The sequence below is a fragment of the Sceloporus occidentalis genome, unplaced genomic scaffold (genome assembly GCF_023333645.1).
Source record: "Sceloporus occidentalis isolate IW3139 unplaced genomic scaffold, rSceOcc1.0.p SCAF_6, whole genome shotgun sequence".
NCBI lineage: Eukaryota > Metazoa > Chordata > Lepidosauria > Squamata > Phrynosomatidae > Sceloporus > Sceloporus occidentalis.
In genome coordinates, this window is record NW_028316986.1 from 142,441,693 (window position 1) to 142,460,935 (window position 19,243).

General features: G+C 43.6%; 1 protein-coding gene across 2 annotated transcripts in view; it reads right to left on the minus strand.

Annotated features, from left to right (window-relative positions):
* The window catches only part of HMGCLL1 (3-hydroxy-3-methylglutaryl-CoA lyase like 1), an 85,443-nt gene that overhangs the window by 37,895 nt on the left and 28,305 nt on the right, over positions 1-19,243 (minus strand). For both annotated transcript variants that reach the window (XM_089531139.1, XM_089531140.1), the window contains exons 5-6: positions 19,062-19,210; positions 3,507-3,570 (exon numbers count right to left, since the gene is read on the minus strand). In XM_089531139.1, coding sequence (XP_089387265.1) covers positions 3,507-3,570; positions 19,062-19,210 — 213 coding nt within the window. The remainder of the gene's footprint in view (positions 1-3,506; positions 3,571-19,061; positions 19,211-19,243) is intronic.

A 19,243-nucleotide genomic window follows, 5' to 3' on the forward strand; every position in this document is an offset into this window, starting at 1 on the left:
AAATGCTTTGCACACATAAACAATATTTGCTTTCTACTACTTTCTATATATATACTTTTTAATATATTTTTACATGGAGTCACCAAAGATTGAGGTTGACTTGAGGGTAGTTAACAAGAACAAAAAAATTCCATCCTAGTTTATACTCAAGAGATATCTGCCTAGTGCCTTTTCTTTTTGTGGTTTAAGCTTATTGGGGCAATATAGTTTACTCCAGCATGGTAGTAATAGGGAAACAAAAAGACTATACCACAGAAGTGATAGGGGTGCAGCAGTAGACAAGTGTGATTAAGAGTTACTGAGGCAGTAGTGCTCATCTTTAATCCCCTTGTCTTATCCTTTTGTGTTTAATTTGAACTAATGATAAAGAACACAAAGATGATCAAACTGTGTTGTTCAAAGTCTGCAAGGACTACGAACTCCATGGTTATTGTTATGTGTTTGATGTAATCGTTTCATAACTTTCTGAGCTGGCATGTGGGCAAAACAGGATATTTTATTCTTATTTCTTGGAATGAGAATGGTTCATTATTTTCTAAGTCCCTCTGCAACAGAATTTGAAAACCCTGCTATGGAAAACATCATTGGATAGAAAAATAGAGTATATTTGTAAAAGCTCTCCATTGAAAAGTTGCATTCCTACTGAAATGCTGAAGAGGGCTTTTATTGACCAAAGGGGGGGGGGGGATTATTTGAGCCTCTTCCCGAGGACTTTTGGAGAACAGAATCCAATATGGTATTGCAATAGGAAATTTGGGAACAGCACAACAAAACCTGTCATCACCCATATATTGAAAGATACATCACACTCAGCTTTACATGAAAACCACCTGAATCAGAAAATTGCTCTCCTTCAGAAATATAAAGTAATAAGACATATATCTGCTCTGAGACAAGTACTGTGATAAAGTTCATGTAAACAGATACTCAGGCCAAAAGGCAGTATAAGATGGAAGGTTTCTGAGAAACTAAAATATGTAGTATTGTAATTGCAATAACAGAGAAAGAGAAAACATATTTCCTGGATCTGGGGTACAATGCAAGGAACTGCTTATTATTTTTCCTCCAGAGGTAAGTAATTATTATCTTAGCCACCACTGCCTCCTTGCTTCTGCCTTTTAATGGAGAGTTTCCTTCAACGGTGGGAGATCTTAAGTCCTTCAAATGTTTTGAACTACAGCTTTCAGAAACCCTAGCCAATAAAGAGTTGTAATCCAAAACATCTAGGTTTCCCACACCATCATTTGATAGCACTGTGAAAAGAATGGCAATCATTATATATGTGTCCATGCTGGATGAAACAAAAACTCTCAGTCTCTGACCTTTGATGACATTCTGCATGTGTAAGTTATCATTTGACGCTAGAGACATCAATCAAGTGATAAGCACAAAACATATGAACTAATCCAGATTTGCCAACAGTTTCTTAGGTTTGATCCATATATTACTGTTTCACAAGTCATTAGTATATTTAAGCCTAGCCAAGTTGTGCAAAGTCTGCAAATTCAAATCCTCCAACATAGTTCTCTGAGGGTTCATATATAGACTTCATCCAGATGAGATGCACTGCATACTAAATGAACTAGATTTGGTGGGAATTTGGTCTGCAAATATTTTGAATTAACAATTCTAAAAGTTCCTTATATCAAACAAGTCTGGATGGAGCTTTTGGAGATCCAAAACATTGGGAGGGCTAGAGATTTCCTACTCTGTCCTGACTAAGTTGTTTCAATGAGAGCTGTGACCTCTGAATATCATAGCCTCTGAAAAGTAATGGTAAAACAGAGGCTATAGAAACAAGTAGAAGTACACTACATCTTTTAATAGTTAAGAGTGTGTATTGTTAAGAAGGTGTATGGTTTAACATTCTTTTATTTTAGGATTGGGATGAGGGGTTGAGAAGGAGATTAACCTTGTATTTCATTGATTTGCTATGTTCATTGACATGCATTTTTCATAGTTATTTTTATGATTGTTGTTATTTGCTATGTATTCTTTTTGCTATTTATTGCTATTGTGAATTGCTATGTTATTTTTATTGCTATTGTTATTTGCTATGTATTTTGGGGATTAATTTTGTACTTTACTGATATGCTATGTTAATTCTTATGCATTTTTCATTGTTATTTTTATTGCTGTTGTTATTTGTTATGCATTTTCTTTACTGTTGTAACCCACCCAGATTCTTCGTTATTGGGCTATAAATAAATACTATTATTATTATTATTATGACATAGGAAATATGTCTTAATTGATCCTGAGTTTGCACTCGTCCTTCAAATGTATGTTCTATTTTTCTGGGTCAGCTCATGGTTCTCTGAGTCCTTTTTCTTTGCAAAAATTCAATCAAAGGAAAATAGTAAATTAAAAACTGAACAGTTGATACCAGTTAGCCTTGATCTATTTTTCCCCTTTTCCTGTTCTAGAGTTCAGAAGATATATCACTTGAAAAATTCAATTCCAGCTTCTAAGCTTATTTTGATTGCCTCTGCAAACCATCATCTAACACAATTCCCTTTGTCATTGAACTGGTTGGATTTTTTAAAATGTTGCAATAAAGACAATAGCTCAGTTACTACCATCTTAATTAATTTTATTGTTTCAACTATTTTAAGCTCAAATAGCTGAATTCTCTTTTGTACATATGGCTGTTGTTTTGTTGACCAGCCCATTACAATAATAACTATTCTGGGGTAGCTGTGCTGACCATAGAGCAAAATAAATAAGATAATTCCAAAACTGGCCAGCCAAAATGAACATATACACACAACACAGTGGAGCTCTGAAAGTTTGCATTGTGTGAGTTGTGCATTTTGGCTGGCCAATTAAGATATAACTCTTGTGTGGATTTTGGATTTTGCTTTACAATAATAACTATTGTTAGTACTTAGCTTCTGCAGATTAGTTTCTCAAATACAGAGTAAGGTTGAATTTCTTTTACCTATAAGCTTTGATCCAAAGTATTGGCCTGAGCAGAAGCACAGCATGGTTTATGTATCTGATAGCAGGTGTAACAAATATGTTACTGAGTGATAATGAAGTGAAGAAATTATAATCCTTTGCTTGTTTGTTTGCTAATGGGCCATTTCTAGCACTAACAAAAGATGGCGGTTACTCACTAACTTCTGATTGCTTAAAAGATTTTTTTGATAAATTGTTGATTATTAGATATGTCATTTTCCATGTGAATGGCTTGGAGACAATCTGGAGGAGTAACTACATGCTGGAGTTCAAGAACTGCTATGTTTTGGATTAAAATGTTGCTGCCTTCTAATTAGTTCAGGTATCTTCCTCTCCTATGCTCAAACTCTGTCATTAATAAGTAAATTGATATTACAAAAAAAAGTCATCTTAAGATTCTGGTCATCTCTATTCATAAAGAAACAGATCCTATAGTATTTATGAAACTGCAAGTACAGTACTTGCAGAAGATGCAGTACAGAGACACATTTCAGACACATATATCTAGGGTTTGCCCCTCCTCTTTTTTTTTAAAGTAGCCTTACCTGTGCAACTTTAGCTGGTGCAATACTTCCTTCATAAGGGCATCCCAATGCACAAGAAACATACCTACAGCAAAGAAGAATACAGATGTATTTGTAAGATATGTACAACAACTCATAAACAAAAACATTTTTCAAACACTGAGGTACTCAGAAAGTATTGGGGAAAGATATAATCTTCAATAAACTGGCAAAGAATTTTGGACAGAATCAAGCACAACCTAACTGTTGCAAGCATGGATTTGAAGGGACATCCCCTTGTTTTCTGTTTAATTTCTTTCCAACTTAAGTCTCCACCTTCCAGTTTTAAACACTTGCACCATCACATTACCCACAAAACTGGTATGAGAAAAGTTAAAGTATATGAACACCAGAACAGTAAGAGTTTGAATATTTCACTACAGCAAGAATTCAAATTGGCCACAAAAAGAAACAAATGTACACTTACCTCTAAGGTCCCAAAATACCATGATCCTATGCATCTGACCCAACAGTCATATGATTGGCAAGCATCCTTCTTCATAACAAGTTTAAAAGGCTCATGCAACTGACTTCTCTTAGGAAGCCAGAGCATTCCTAAACGATCAGTTAATCTACAGAATTGCAACTACATGTAAAGAGTAAATGTATTCTTTTAATATAAAAAATAAATCTATAGCAGTGGCTCTCATATCTTTGGTCCTTGAGATATTTTGACTTTGTCTTCCGGAAACTCCAACCAACAAACCAATGGTCAGGGATCCTGAAAGTAGAAGTCCAACAATTTTGGAGGCCCAAAGACTGAAAAACAAAGATCTATGGGAATTAATACCAAATATTATTCCACTGCACACTGTTGCAGAAAGCACTTCAAACTCCTATTTCAGAAAGAAAGAAAAAAGAGTTCAAAGTTTTCCCTTCACCCTGAAGCTAACTTTTAAGGCCTAACCTATCTAACATGTTTGTTGTAAAGATGAATCAAGGGGAATCTATATGTCTTTGAAAAGAGGCTAGACAGCTAACTTCTGAGGATGTTCCAGCTGGATTTCCTGCACTGGGCAGAGCACTAAACTCAATGCCTTTCCAACTCTATGATTCCAGGAAACATTTTACAAACTGCCCTCAATACTCCAGAAAGCGTGTGATAGAAATTTGGCCCCCCTTTTAAAATACTTTTATTATATTTTTTCCTTCCAACTTATTTCCCATTTCTGGTTACCTACATTTTAAAATAAGCTCTTCTTAACATTCATTACAATTCTGGGCCTTTTAAAACATATTTCCTGCTATATTGTTGTTAACTTTCTCTCTTCCAAATTAGTTCGAGTGGGTACTGATTTCAAATACTTTACTGGATTTATAACTACTGTATATACTATTGTAAGGCTCTTTGTGTTTTACAAGGAAATATTTTACAAGGAAACTATTTGAAATGAAAAAAACACATCAATCCAAATTGGTTCTTGGAAATTTCCTGCTAAACGCAACTAGTACATCTGTTATTCTGGTATGTTCTTTTATCTTCCCATAATAGTGTAATATAATCCATATTTGTTTTCAGTACAAGGAAATATAATCATTGATAAATATAGAACATTAAAAGAATATTTTCCATGTTTTCTGCTACTTAAAGGACACAGAACAGATTATCACTTATTTTGCTTCCCCACATAAAAGGACAACCTCCCTTTTATCTATTGCTTTCCTCCAACTGGATTGTCAGAACTGGATTCAGCACCTGGCACGATTGGTAGAAAAATACTAGGAATCCAGTATGACAAGATCTCATAATCACAAAGAAAGGCAAGGCACAACATAGGACTTTTTTTTTTTTTTAAAAAAAGGATATTACAAAATAAAATCTAAAAGCACCAATATAAATATACATTCATTTCACATGGTTTTATTTATAGCTGTATTCCATATGTTATTGTTGTTGTGTACCTTCAAGTCATTTCCAACTTATGGCAACCCTAAGACAACCCTACCACAAGGTTTCTTGTCAAGTTTTTTCAGAGGGGGGTTGTTGTTGCCATCCTCTGAGGCTGAGAGAGTGTGACTTGCACAAGGTGACCCAGTGGGTTTCCATAGCTGAGCCAGGATTCAAACTCTGGTCTCCAGAGTCCTAGTCTAATGTTCAGACTACTACACTAGGCTGCCTCTTATATTACATTATATTACATTACATTATGCACTGTCTTTTATTACATTACAGTGGGCCCTTGGTATTCATTGGGGTTTGGTTCCAGGACCCCCTGTGGATACCAAAATCTGTGGATACTCAAATTTCATCGAATACAGTGGTGTAGTAGAATGGTGTGCCTTATATAAAATGGCAAAATCAAGGTTCGCTTTTTGGAATTTATATATATTTTGATATATTTTCAAGCTGTGGATGGTTGGATCCATGGAAAGGAACACATAGATATGGAGGACTGACTGTACCTTATTACATATGTACCATATTTTATTATGTACTCAACTGCATTTTTCTGATGAACTTATCTTTGTCAGCCCTCCCTATCCCTGGCTTTTACCTGTCCTATACGTTCCACTCTTCACAGGCTCTTTCTTTCTCCTCTTCGTTTGAGCTTCTGAAATAAAGAAAACTGAAGTCCTAGCTGTTTCCTATACTGATGATGCCCTCCAGTGTATGCATGTTCCTCCCCTAAGGCCTCCAATGGACAACTTCCCCTTCTTTTTAACATTTCCATAACATTGGTGGGTAGACTGGGCTATGTGTCCTTGACAGAACAAACTCCTGTGTTTGAAAGACTGTTGAGTCTAAGTCTGGTTTAAAGATAAAGAACTACAAGAAGGGAGAGGTGGGCCTTGAAGCTGCCCAGGAAGGGTTGGCACCTAGGCAGCAGATTGACCAGGCACACGGCTCACAGTATTACCTACTAAGATGTGATGCATACCATTCCTATTTCAAATACTCATTATTTCTTTATTGCCATGCATGTATTCACACTTGAAAATTATATGTGAATTGTTATTCTCTTTTCTTCATCATGGCCAACTTAGTGGTGTGCTTTTTGTGAAATGAAATTCTGGCAAAGGTAACAGACACCTACCTTCATGATTTACCTCAAATGCCTTTGGGATAACCTAGTAAATTTGTTAGGAAGGAAAGGGGATCTCTATCTGTCACTACTGAGTATGCTTGTTAATAATAGAATCATAGAGTTGGAAGATACCTCAAAGGCCATCCAACCCAACCCCCTGCCATGCCTAATGCTGAGGTGGAATCTCTTTTCCTGGAGATTCACTGTTCTGGGTCCTATCCTCTGGAGCAGCAGAAAATATGCTTGCTCCATCCTCAATATGACACCCCTTCAAATGCTTAAGCAGGGCTATCATATCACTTCTTAACTTTCTGTTCTCCAGGCTTAAACGTACCCAGCTCCCTAAGTCGCTCCTCATAGGGCATAGTTTTCTGACCCTTCACCATTTTCATTGCCCTCCAACTTCTCAACATCCTTTTTGAATTAAGTTGCCCATAACTGGACATAGTATTTTAGGTGTGGCCTGACCAAAGTGGAATAGAGTGGTACTATTACTTCCCTCAATCTAGACACTATACTTCCATTGAAGTAGCCTAGAACCACATTAGGGACATAACAATAGATATTCATCGCCCCTCCCATGCCAAAAGTAACATTATCCCTGTGTAGGAAAACTGATAGTAATGGAAGCGAGGCCAATATTTTTACCATTCAAATCAGCCAGAGTAGTATGTTTACAAGGGACGTATCCCTGAACCATACCAGTACAACACACACTGGAAACTTTTTTTTCTTACAAAATATTTGTATCTGCCATTATTATTGCTAAATCTCTGCTTCAAGCAGCAAACAAAAACAAGAACAAAAACACAGGTCCTCTAAATTTTAAAGGAAAGTATCAGGTGTTGTAGCTGTCATTATTACTGTTAAACCTCTGCTTTAAGCAGCAAAAAACAAAATAAAACACAACACAACAAAAAGCAAAACATGAAATAGGTCCTTTAAATTTTAAAGGAAAATATTAGATGCCCGAAAGCAGAGGTGGGAAAACCTTGGCCCTCCAGATGTTTTGGACTTACTCCAGAAAGCCAACCCACCATAGCCAAGAGCAAGGAACTGTGGAAAATTTTAGTAAAAAAAAAACATCTGGAGGAATAAAAATTCTTCTCTTCTGTCCTAAGGGAAAGAGAGATAAAGTTACTGTTTGTCCTCATTCTGAAGGAAGAATAGGACTTGTGGCTTTACTACTAGAAGCCTCCACTTTGAAAACTACTTCAACTGAAAATTACATTTCATTGCAGATGTGATGTGGCCAGCTTCTAAGGGGAATATGCATGGAGGATGCAATCCACATATAAGGTAGCTGTGGAACTGATCAGACTCATCACTTATCAAAAGCAAAATCAGTCCAATCTGTTCCACACAGGAGTCAGCAATCCTGCAGCAATCTGTCTGAGATGGTTATAGAGCCACAGAGACACACACACACAAAGACAAAGCTGCTAGTACAGCTGAATGCAAAAAGCCTCCTGAGAACCTAGTCATAGACACAGATGCTGTGGCTTCCTGTTTATTATTACATTGTATGATTGCATATAATTTACACTGTTCATTGCAGAGGTATTTATTTTCACTGGAAGTTCATGTTAGAAGAATAGACATATCTCCCAAGGCAAATTCTTAATATGACAGTTGATATACCCTTAGAGGAAGCCATATGTTTTAAAGCAATCAAATATTTAGTGCCAAAACACTGTGAGGGTGGGGGTGGGTGCATGCCTGTGTGTGAAATAACAACATACAAAGGGAGAGAACATTCATTCAAAGAGTGCCAATCAAAATAAAAATACACGATTCTGGATTCTTAACAATGTGCTTCAAAACTATTCTCTGTAAAGAACAATGTATACGTAGAAGGCACTATGTAAATTCATTAATTATATTTCAAACAGTTGAATGCTTAAAACTAACAAAGCTAAAGATATAACACAGAATGTTCATAGTTGAGAAATTGTCGCTCGCCTTTTTAATAAGAAAAATCACAAATTAAAGAAGTGTGCTCCAGATGACCACTAGAAACCCATCTAGTTTAACCCATAAAGGACAAATTCTTCTATCAACTGTAGCAATATGAGCCATAATGTCTACAACAGATATTTAAATCTCTGGTTATGTTGGCATGCAAGCAGCAGCGAATGAGAGTGCTGATTTGTGCTGCTAGGAGTAACCATTTATTTGCCATAAAATATTCCAGCATAGCTGAAGATATACACATCATTCTTGTAACCATAAAGCAATTTTGCTGTTAAACAGATTTTTATCAGACACATAACAGCACTGTACCAGCTTTGAGTTGTGATAGCTATATTCAGTTATTACCTCCGGTATCAGAGACAGTATGACTTTGAATACCAGCTGCTAGCAAACATAAGCAGGTAGGTGTTACTGTATTAATGGCCTCTTGTGAGTGCTCCATGTTGCATCTCGCTCCTGTATGGAGAGAATGCTGGACTAGGCTGGCCTTTCATTTAACCCAGCAGGACTCTTCTGCTGGAAGCATCATTGCAGTTAGTAAAAGTATTTGGAAGAAACAAAAACTATATTTTAAAATCTATACCTCCTTTTCCCATTATGTTGTATGTGAGGTATATTTTATAGAAAGACAAAGTGACTTGCCAAGACCACCCAGTGAGCCTCTTGGCAAAGCAGGCAATCAAATTTATCGAAAAGTAACACTTTATGCACCTGCAGTGTACTGGCCCCTAGTCTAAATACAACACATTTGCTTAACCTTTTACCCATGTATTACATTCACATTTCCTAATAATAATACTCAAGCGGCTAGCCGTAATTATATGCCCTCTTCTACTGGGAATTGCTCTTGCTGGTATGTAAGTGAATAAAATGTATATACTTGGATTTTCACTGCAATGTGAATTGAACCTCTGAACAGCAATATCCAAGCAATTTCTATATCGTATAAAGAATATATATGGCAGGAGTAAGATGTCAAGAGATTTAGGCTCTGGTCTGGTGGGATATTTCCAAGTTGTTAAGAAGATATGACGAGCCCTGCTTGATCAGATCTCACCACTGGCTGGCTTGATGTCATTACAGCAAGGATGGGCAGCTTGTGGCTCTTGAAATGTTTTTGGGCTACAGGTCCCATCTGTCAGTCCTAACCACTCTAACCAACAGTGGGGGACTTGGGGAGTTACAGTTCAAAAACATCTAGATGGCCATAGTTGTCTATCCCTGCTTTAAAGTAATGATGAAACATAACAACCATCAACAGAGAGAATAAACATCCCCCTTACTGTTGACATTAGCAATTATATTCAGAGATATGCTCCCTCTGTATCTGGAGGTTCATTATGACTATTACGCATCAATAGATTTATATCCATGAAACTGTCTAATTTCCTTTTTAGCTACTGGCCATTACTATAGCTTATGGTGGTGAACCTATGCTATTGACCATTCCTATAATGTGTGGCAGTGACTACCACACATTAATGGTGTGTAATGGAAGGCAATATTTATTTCATCTTTTCTGAATAGTACCACCTGACAGTTTGCTTTGTGTGCAAAAGTCAAGTCCTTGAATTTATATTGTCACATGCACAACAGCAAGTGGCAATGATTGCATATATCATAAATCTAAACTCACAAATTACATATCTCAAACTACCAAATTACTAAAATTATAAATGGCAAACATCGGTAAACTGAATTAAAAGGAATAGAAAAAGCACTAGTCAGATACAAATTAAACACTTGGGTATAACTGCAAAATTGTACAAATAGGTATATTTTAACCTGCACCAAAAAACAAGTATTGGGAACAACTGGATCTCTGGAAGAAGACTTCCATAATTGATATGTCACCACCAAGAAAGCCCTGTTATATGCAATAGGCCTAAAGATCATTATTCTGTGGCACCACAAACAGAGCTTCCCTGGCTGATTTCAAGTGAGTTGCCACTGGATCAGGTACCTTTTACCTTCTTGGATTCTGAGCCATTTAAGGCTCCATACTGAGTGCTATTGCCAAGTTTGAACTAAGGATGGAAAGAATATTCAAAATATCCATAAAATGCTTGGAAAACATATTTGTTGAGGAAACAACATTGTCAGTGTGGAAAATAATATTTCAGTGCATAAAATATTAATTCACAAGCCAAAATGCTGTTTTCTACACAGTTAATGTGGCAACTGGGGATTTATTCTGTTTAGAATTTGCACATGATTGATTTGCAAAGAAAACAGCATTTTCTATGCAATAATAAATATTTCTGTGTTGAAATATTACTTTCTATATAGAAAATGTCTTCTGTACAGAAGATGCTGCTTTTGCACAAAATGACCAAATGCAAATTTTGCAAAGAACAAATCCCAAGCTGCAAATAGCCTGTGAAAACCTGTGACGATTTGAAGATTTTCTCACACTGGGAAGGAAATTGCTGAAATTATTTGTCACTACCTTCATGAAGAAACTTAGAGAAGAATTATATCCCTACTTGGAACTGAGCTTAATGGTTCACTGGCAGCCAATACAGAGATCTCAGGATGGGCATAACATGTAAATTACCCCAGGCCAAGAACAGCAGTAGCTGTTATGCCAGCCTTAGCTGGCCACAAATTTTCCTCTCATTATAAGTGTTAATATGGAGTTGGTATGCAAGAATGTCACCATGGTGCAGTGGTCTGAGTGCTGGACTATGACTGGAGATCAGGGTCCAATTCCCAACTTGGCCATGTAAACTCATTGGGTAATCATGGGCAAGTTACATGCTCTTAGCCTCAGGGGAAGGCAAATCCTGGCAAGAAAACTCCATGATAGGGTTGCCTTAGGATCGCCATAAGTCAGAAAAGACTTAAAGGCACACAACAACAACAACAATAAAAGAGTTGCATCATCCAGTCCAATTCATTTCTGCCACCATCCAGTCCAATTCATTTCTGCCACATAATCAAAGCACTCCCAACAGATGGACATCCAGTCTCTATGTTAAAACATCCAGAGAAGGAGATTCCACCAACCCCTAATGTGATCCACTGTCAAACAGCTCTTACCATCAGGAAGTTCTTCCTAATGTTTCAGTGGAATCTCTTTTCCGCTAGTTTAATCCATTGCTACATGTACTAGTCTCTGGAGCAGCAGAAAACAAACTTGCTCCATCCTCAGTATGACACCCCTGCAAATATTTAAACATGGCTATCATGTCACCTCTTAACCTATTCTTCCCTAGGATAAACACATCTAGCTTCCTCATAGGGCATTATTTCCAGACTTTCACCGGCGGGATACAGACGGGCAGGAGAAGACGTCTTGGAGGTGTATTCTGCTGAATACGGAGCCTCCAGACCGCCCGCCCCGGGGACGTGCTTCAGGTGTTGGGGCTTCCACACGGGGGGCAGTGAAGACGCCTCACCTGGGGCCGTTTCGGACCCGTAGCTTCTATACCGCCGCCTCGGAGGACGCCTCCTCTCCTTTGTTCCCTGTGGTCTTCCTGAAGCTGCAATCCACAGCCACAGCTGTCGCCAGTGCCACCGCCGTCTTCTCCGCCTCCTACGCCTCCTCTGCCCCCTCCGCCCTCTCCGGCCCCTGCGCCTCCATTGCCGCTGCAATGGAGGTCCCATCATCCACCACCATAACAGCTGTAGACTTGGATGACAGCAGTAGTGATGATGATGATGACACAGAACAGCGCACGGCAGTGGCTGCCATAGCACTTCATCAGGCTACTGTTGGCGGTGCCATGGCCCTGGCCAGAGTGGCACGCCTCCGCCGATGCTGGAAGGTCCCTGCATCCCAAGACTTGTGGGACAACTTTGTGTCAACCATATGGTCTGATGAGCAATGGAGGCATTTCTTCCGAATGCCCCGTGCCCTCTTCCACAGGCTAGTGGGCATCCTGCGCCCAGAACTGGAGAAGGCAGACACAGTGATGAGGAAAGCCATCCCGGTGGAGAAGAGAGTGGCCATTGGTGTCTTTTCACTGGCACACAAGTCCAGCTACATTGCGACGGGGGCGCTGTTTGGGACTGGCGTTGCCACCGTGGGGGAGATCGTGGTGGAGTTTGCCCTGGCCATGGAGAAGCTGCTGCTGTCACGGACCGTGTACCTGGGGAACGCACGTGAGGTAGGGACAGCCAGACCACCTTCCCTTTCATCTTTGGCAGCTCTGTGATATTCTGTGTCAAGTGTCACCCCCTCATTGTACATTTGCTGTTCTTGCTATGGTGCAATTGCGCACGTGTAAAAGAGTTGTCATCTCAATTCCTCTGTTTCTCTCCCTTTCTTTCCCCCACAGATTATGGATGCCTTTGGTCGCCGCGGCTTCCCACAAGTGGTTGGCCTCATGGACGGGTGCCACTGCCTGATCATACCACCCTTGGGGCTGAGGAATGCCTATGTCAACAGAAGGGGCTCCTATTCTGTCATCCTGCAAGGGACATGTGACTACACAGGAAGGTTCGTGGACGTGGAGCTCGGATGGCATGGGTCAGCCCACGATGCCAGGGTGGCACGGAATTCTCTCATCTACGAGGCCATGGAGGCTGGCATCTATGTGCAAGGGAACCCCAGCATCAACATCAGAGGCCAGCAGATCGGGCCCCTGATACTGGCTGACTGTGCCTACCCCATTCGGAAGTGGCTCATGACACCGTTTAAGACCCCCCACACTCCCAAACAGAAGCTCTTCAACAAGAAGTTGAATCGCGTGAGGGGGGCCGTGGAGAGATCGTTTGGCAGATTGAAGGCGAGATGGCGCTGTCTCACTGCCCCACTGCTGGTGGCAGAGGAGAACGTGGTGCCCATCCTGCATCATGTGTCATTCTGCACAACATCTGTGAGACCAAGGGCAGGGTCCTGGATGAGGGCATGCGATATAGGCGCCGTTTTGTGCCGCCCACCCTGGGAGCAATCACGGCGGATGAAGAGGATGCCAAGAAGGCAGCAGGGGAGGATGTGAGGAATGCCCTGGCAGATTTTTTTCTGACAAGGAGAATCTGAAGGATGGCTCCTGTGCCATCATCTGTGATGTCAGAGTGCAATGTTCTGTAATAGCATAAGCACATGAATAAATGTATCCCATTATCCACAGTTTGAGTCTGCCTATCATTCCTGATCTGTGCTGTGGGCATGTTTTGCTACGTGCCTGAGGGGGACACACACAAACACACACACACAAAAGGTCTCCTGGCGCCTGTTTTCCTGGGTGAAAAAGATACATCAGCTCCAACTGCCAATTGCCCCTTTGACAATGTATCAATCCCCCTCAAATTCAAGGTTTCCTAATGGCCCATTTGAATGTATCAATAGGGCACCCAGAGGGCATCTATTGGGGGAGAGATTCAAACTGCTCCTCTGAAAGCTTTCATTGGCCTAGGACCACCTTGGCCTAACGGCCCTGAGCCACAGGTGCCCATATATACCCGTGCGCAACTGTGCAAGACCCCAGGACGGCGATCAACATGGCAGAGCCACGCAGGAGGATCCCGGTCCGATTCGCCTATTGGACCGATGAGGAGGTCGGGATCCTCCCGGACTCCCTGATGCCACAGGCAGCTGCGAGGAGGGTGATGGCCAGCACAAACAAGCCCAACCGGGTGCATTTTCTCGAGTCCTCTCGTGCCCTCCGAAACCAAGGGTTTCAAAGAACGCTGCACCAATGTAGAGTTAAGTTTAAAACTCTCAAGGCAGCGTTCTTTGAAACCCTTGAAGATTTCGGAGAGGAGCCCCCGGTTGACAGGCGGCCACCATTCTTCTCGCGGCTGAAGGACCTGTGGGTCAGGGGAGATAGGCCCAGACCGGAAGATCGCCGTCCTCCAGGTAAGCCAGAGCTCTTGCCATGCCCTGTCCTCCCCTCCTTGACCCCTCCCTTGCCCTCCTCTCCTTCCTGCATGGTGCCAATGCCATCCCTCCTCTTCCCTTCTGCAGGCATGCGACCGAAGCGGAGGCGGAGGGAGGGAGGGCACCGTGCCAGGTCGCCCTCTCCACCATCCTCGGGGGACGAGGATGTCCCCGAGGGTGGGCCACAGCCAGGACCAGCTGCTGTGGCCCCTCTGCAGCCAGAGCAGGCTCCTCTGGCGGCAGGTAGGTCCCTAGGGTGAGGGGTGGGGGTTGCCTGACTGCAGCCCCCACGACACTTGTGCCCTCGTCTGCCATGCCAGCATGGTAACTTGGGCCTTTTCTTCCTCTTTTGCAGGGCTTGAAGTCCTTGCTGCTGTCGCCGCCGCTGAGGAGCCTGGCCCGAGCCGCCGCCTGCCAGGGGAGCCAGGGGACTTGGCCCTCGATGCCAGGACCCTGGATCGAGTCCTCCAAGCCCAGCAGCAAGGTAAGTGCAGAGGTGAACCCAGGGAAGGGAGCGGGGGCACCCAGAAACCCTGCCTGTGGGAGTGGGTGATGGGCTCCACAGGCTGACCCTAACCATCCTCTTTCTTTTCCCCCCACAGAGAACCGGACGGAGGAGGTTCGCTGCCTTGGAGGACAAGGTGGAGAAGCTGGCGGAGAGAGTGTCCTCCATGGAGCAGACACTCCAAGAGATCCTCCGCCGGCTTCCCACCCCACCGCCTCCTCCCCCTCCCTGAAGCAGCTTCCCTCCCCTGCCCCCTCTGCCATCCCCCTTCACCACCACCACCCCCTTCACCCTCCCCCTTCCCTTTGTATATATTGTACATATGTAAATAAAAAATGTTTTGTTATTGTGAATAAAAAAGTTTATTTTTTAAAAAAATTGTGTGGTTCATTATGCGCAACTGCGGCAGTGTGGCTGTGAGTGTGAATGTGACAGCTTAGGCGCAACTGTGCAGTCTAAAGCTAGGCAGGAGTGCTGGGAGGTAGCAATGTCCAAACTCTGTCCTTCCAGGCGTTTGGACTTCATCTCCCAGAATCCCAGACCACAGGGCAAGGTGGCTGGGGATTCTGGGAGATGAAGTCCAAACGCCTGGAAGGACAGAGTTTGGACATTGCTGGTTTGGGGACCAGTGAGCCAGGCATGGTGGGAGGAGAGAACAGGAAGGGTAGACTAGAGTAGATAGGGCTGGGAGGGAACACATGCCCTGGGAGGCGAAATGATGTCTTTATGGGACATCATGGGACCTAGTGCCTTGTCAGTGCTCCCTGCCCCTTGATCCCAGGCCCCCTCTAGTTGCCCTTTGCCTTTGGGGGCGGGGTGTGGGCGGTGGGACAGCCACAGAGTCACTGAAGAGGCTGGAGGATGGCCCAGCAAGAGGCTGCTGAGACAACTCCACCTCCATTGCAACTGCCTGCTCCTCAGCTGGAAGGATTGCTCTTGCTGGGGGCTCCTGCTGCCCTACTCCTTCCTCCATGACCCTGGGGACAGCCCTGGCTCTTCCACCTCTTGCTGGGGGATCCTGCTGCTCAACCACTTCCTCCACGACCCTGGGGACAGCCCTGCCTCTTCCACCCTGCTCCCTACGTACCCTTCTGCGTCTCGGGCCACCCTGCCCTCCCCTCATGACCTCCAGCATTTGCCCCATCAGAACAGTCTGCGCTTCCAAGGTGGTGTTGAGTCGCCTCTGCTCCTGGTCTGACCTGTCTATTGATCTCTCCTGGTTCTGAACGGCCCTCTCTTGAACTTCCACTGCCCTCACTTGCACTTCTAGGTTCCTCTCTTGAAATCCCAGTGCCCTCACATTAACTTCTAGGTTCCTCTCATGAACTCCCAGTGTCCTCTCTTGAAATCCTAGTGCCGTCTCTTGAAATCCCAGTGCCCTTTCCATGAGCTCCCTGCGGGACTGTCTGCCCCTCTCCCTGTCCTCAAAGGCTCGCTGCCCCTGCTGCATCAGTGCTGCCATGTGCTCTTCTGAGCAAGTCTTGAGCTTATCCACAGCCGCCACAGTTTTAGTAGCTGCTGACGGACGCACCCTTTTCTTCTTGGTGGCAAGTCGCTCCTCTGCTGACATGGCAGCTATGGGATTAGCTGGAGGTGGTTCTCCTTCTTCTTCTTCTTCTGCTTCAGTTCATCCTCCTACTATTGGGCATACAAGCAGAGAGTCATAGAAGCCTACAGTTAGCAGAGACCCTGAGGGCCATCTAGTCCAACCCCATTCTGCCATGCAGGAACTCTCACTCGAAGCTGTGGCAAAGGGTAGAGCTTCAAACTAAGGGCATGGGGAAAGGAGAGATTTACATGCAAGGGAGGGGTGCCTTAGGAATGTGGGACACATGCAGCACATGACCATGCCAGGGACACTCACAATCCTAATTCCACAGCAACCTTGCAAACATACCAGCACAGTAAGCAGTGAAAGAAACATGCCACAATTGCGCAGTTGAGCCATGCAGTAATAAACATAAATATAGGGTTTACCTTGCATACTCTCTTCGGCCTCACTGCCATCGCTGGCAGGTGCACTGGCCCGGGAGACAGGTGAGCGGTCACGGTAGCTGCTGGTCGTGGAAGAGGACCCAGCACGAGATGGTGGTCTCCTTCTGGAGCTCCCGGCCCCAGCAGACATTTGTCTGAGCAGGGCGCGGGGATCCAGAGGTCTCTGGCTGCTGGAGGAATCGCCCGAGTCGGGGTGTTCCTCCTCCTCCTGCTCCTCATCTGTATGACAAGGGACAAGGGTCATCTCTGCCCTGTGCCCACCCCGGGGCCACATCTTCCCCTTCTCCCATTTCCCCCTCCCTTCCCCCCAGGGGCCCTGGCGCATCTTACCCTGAGGGGGCATCAAAAGGTCTTGGGCACATTCAAGGTCCGGGGTCGCGTCCTCCTCCTCCTCCTCCACCACCACAGGCTCGGCTCTGGCTGGCTGGCCCGCCGGGACCCTCACACGCTCCCCACTGGTGGCTAGTCTGTTGGGCCTGATGCTTCCATCACTTTTAATGAAAGCATGCAGCTCCTTGTAAAAGGGCAGGGGAGTGGCCTTCTTAGTACCTCTGGCCAGGGCATCTCTGTATTGTTTGTATTGAGATTTTAGCGACTTGCATTTTCGCCGACACTCCTCCAAAGTTCTGTTGTGGCCCTTGGCTCTCATGGCTTCTTCCACTTCTCGATATGTGTCAGCATTCAGGTAAGACTGCTCCAATTTTTGCAGAATGTTTGGCTGGGACCATATAGCTATGAGGTCAGCCGTCTCCGCATGAGACCAAGACGTCCCCCTGCCTTTTTTCGGGGTGCTGGTGGATGGCTGAGCCATCCTGCCTGGTGCCAAAGGGGAGCCGCCGCACAGCTGTGCCAGGAGCAGCCGAACTGTGCCCTTTCCCAGGTGAAAATGGCGCAGGAATGTGTGTAGGGGGTCACTTTAAATTCCAAACTTTCCCTTATCACTTTCTACAACCAAAACATCCGCCGGCAAAACTTACAACTTCCCGCGATTCTAGCAACGCATGTGCACAAGTGGCTCTAGGGTTAGGGTTACGAGTCTTAAAATGCGCCGCAGCTGTGCCGCAGCTTCCACAGCTGCATGGCAGCGGACGCTGCAATTAAAGCTTGACTGCAAACCACGCATGTCCCGGACCCCGACCCATTATGCGACGCAGCTGACACGGAGCTTTTAAACAGGCAACTTATATTTGCGGCGTAGCAATTGGGGCGTACCGGTGCAGCAGCTTACATACGGAGCTGCGCACGTACGCCGCAAATCAAAAAGAAGCGGAAAAAAGCAGCACCTTTTTAATGCCGCTTCTTCCCGCTTGGGGCGTGCGGGCGGCGCGTTCATGACGGCATTCAGGTAAGGGCCGTCTGAAGGCTCTACCTTCATGACGTCATGAATACACCCCTTTTTGCCCGTCTGTATCCCGCCACCATTTTGGTCACCCTTCTTTGGACACACTCCAGTTTGTCTATATCCCTTTTAAATTGTGGTGGCCAGACTTGGGCACAGTAGTCCAGGTAAGTTCTAACCAAAGCAGAATACAGTGGTCTAGACATTACACTCATATTGATTTAAGCTAGGATCATATTGGCTTTTTTAACTACTGCATCACACTGTCACACACCTTGTGGTCTACTAAGACTTCCAGATTCCTTCTTCGTGTACTGCTGTCAATCCAGGTGTCACTGATCTTATGTGTAAGCTTTACCTTTTTTTCTGCATAAGTCTAGTACCTTACATTTCTGCCTGTTGAAATTTATTTTGTTAGTTTTGGCCACACTCTCTTATCTGTTAAAGACATTTTGAATTCTGATCATATCCTCTGGGGTATTAGATATTCCTCTAAATTTGGTGTTGTCTGCAAATCTGATAAGCATGCCCTCTCTTTCATCATGCAAGTTATTGATAAAGATGCTGAATAGAATGGGGCCCAGGACAAAACCTTTTGGCACCCTACCAGTCACTCTTCTCCAGGATGAAAAGAAGCTATTGGTGAGCATCCTTTGAGTACAGTCTGTAAATCAACCATAGATCCACCTAACAGTAGCATTGTCTAGTCCACATTTTTGCACATAAACAGTCAAAGAAATGCACTCTAAATCACTAACATTCATATCAGTTTTATATGACCTAACTCAATCCATTTCTGCTTCAATAACGAGAGAATTCATAAATGACAGCTAGCCCAAATAGCCAAACTGTTAACATTTGTGATTGTTACCCTCGCACTGGAATGTCCATCTTTCTTGCAGATTTGACAACATCTTCAAATCTTTCCATGCTTTCTTCTATGGAGCAATTAATATTCATTTTGCTGAAGGACTCAGAAGCTGCACCAAAGACTGATACTTCAGTAGCCCCTGCAGCAATCTGAAATGGAAGAGGATATTTTAGAAAGGTCCT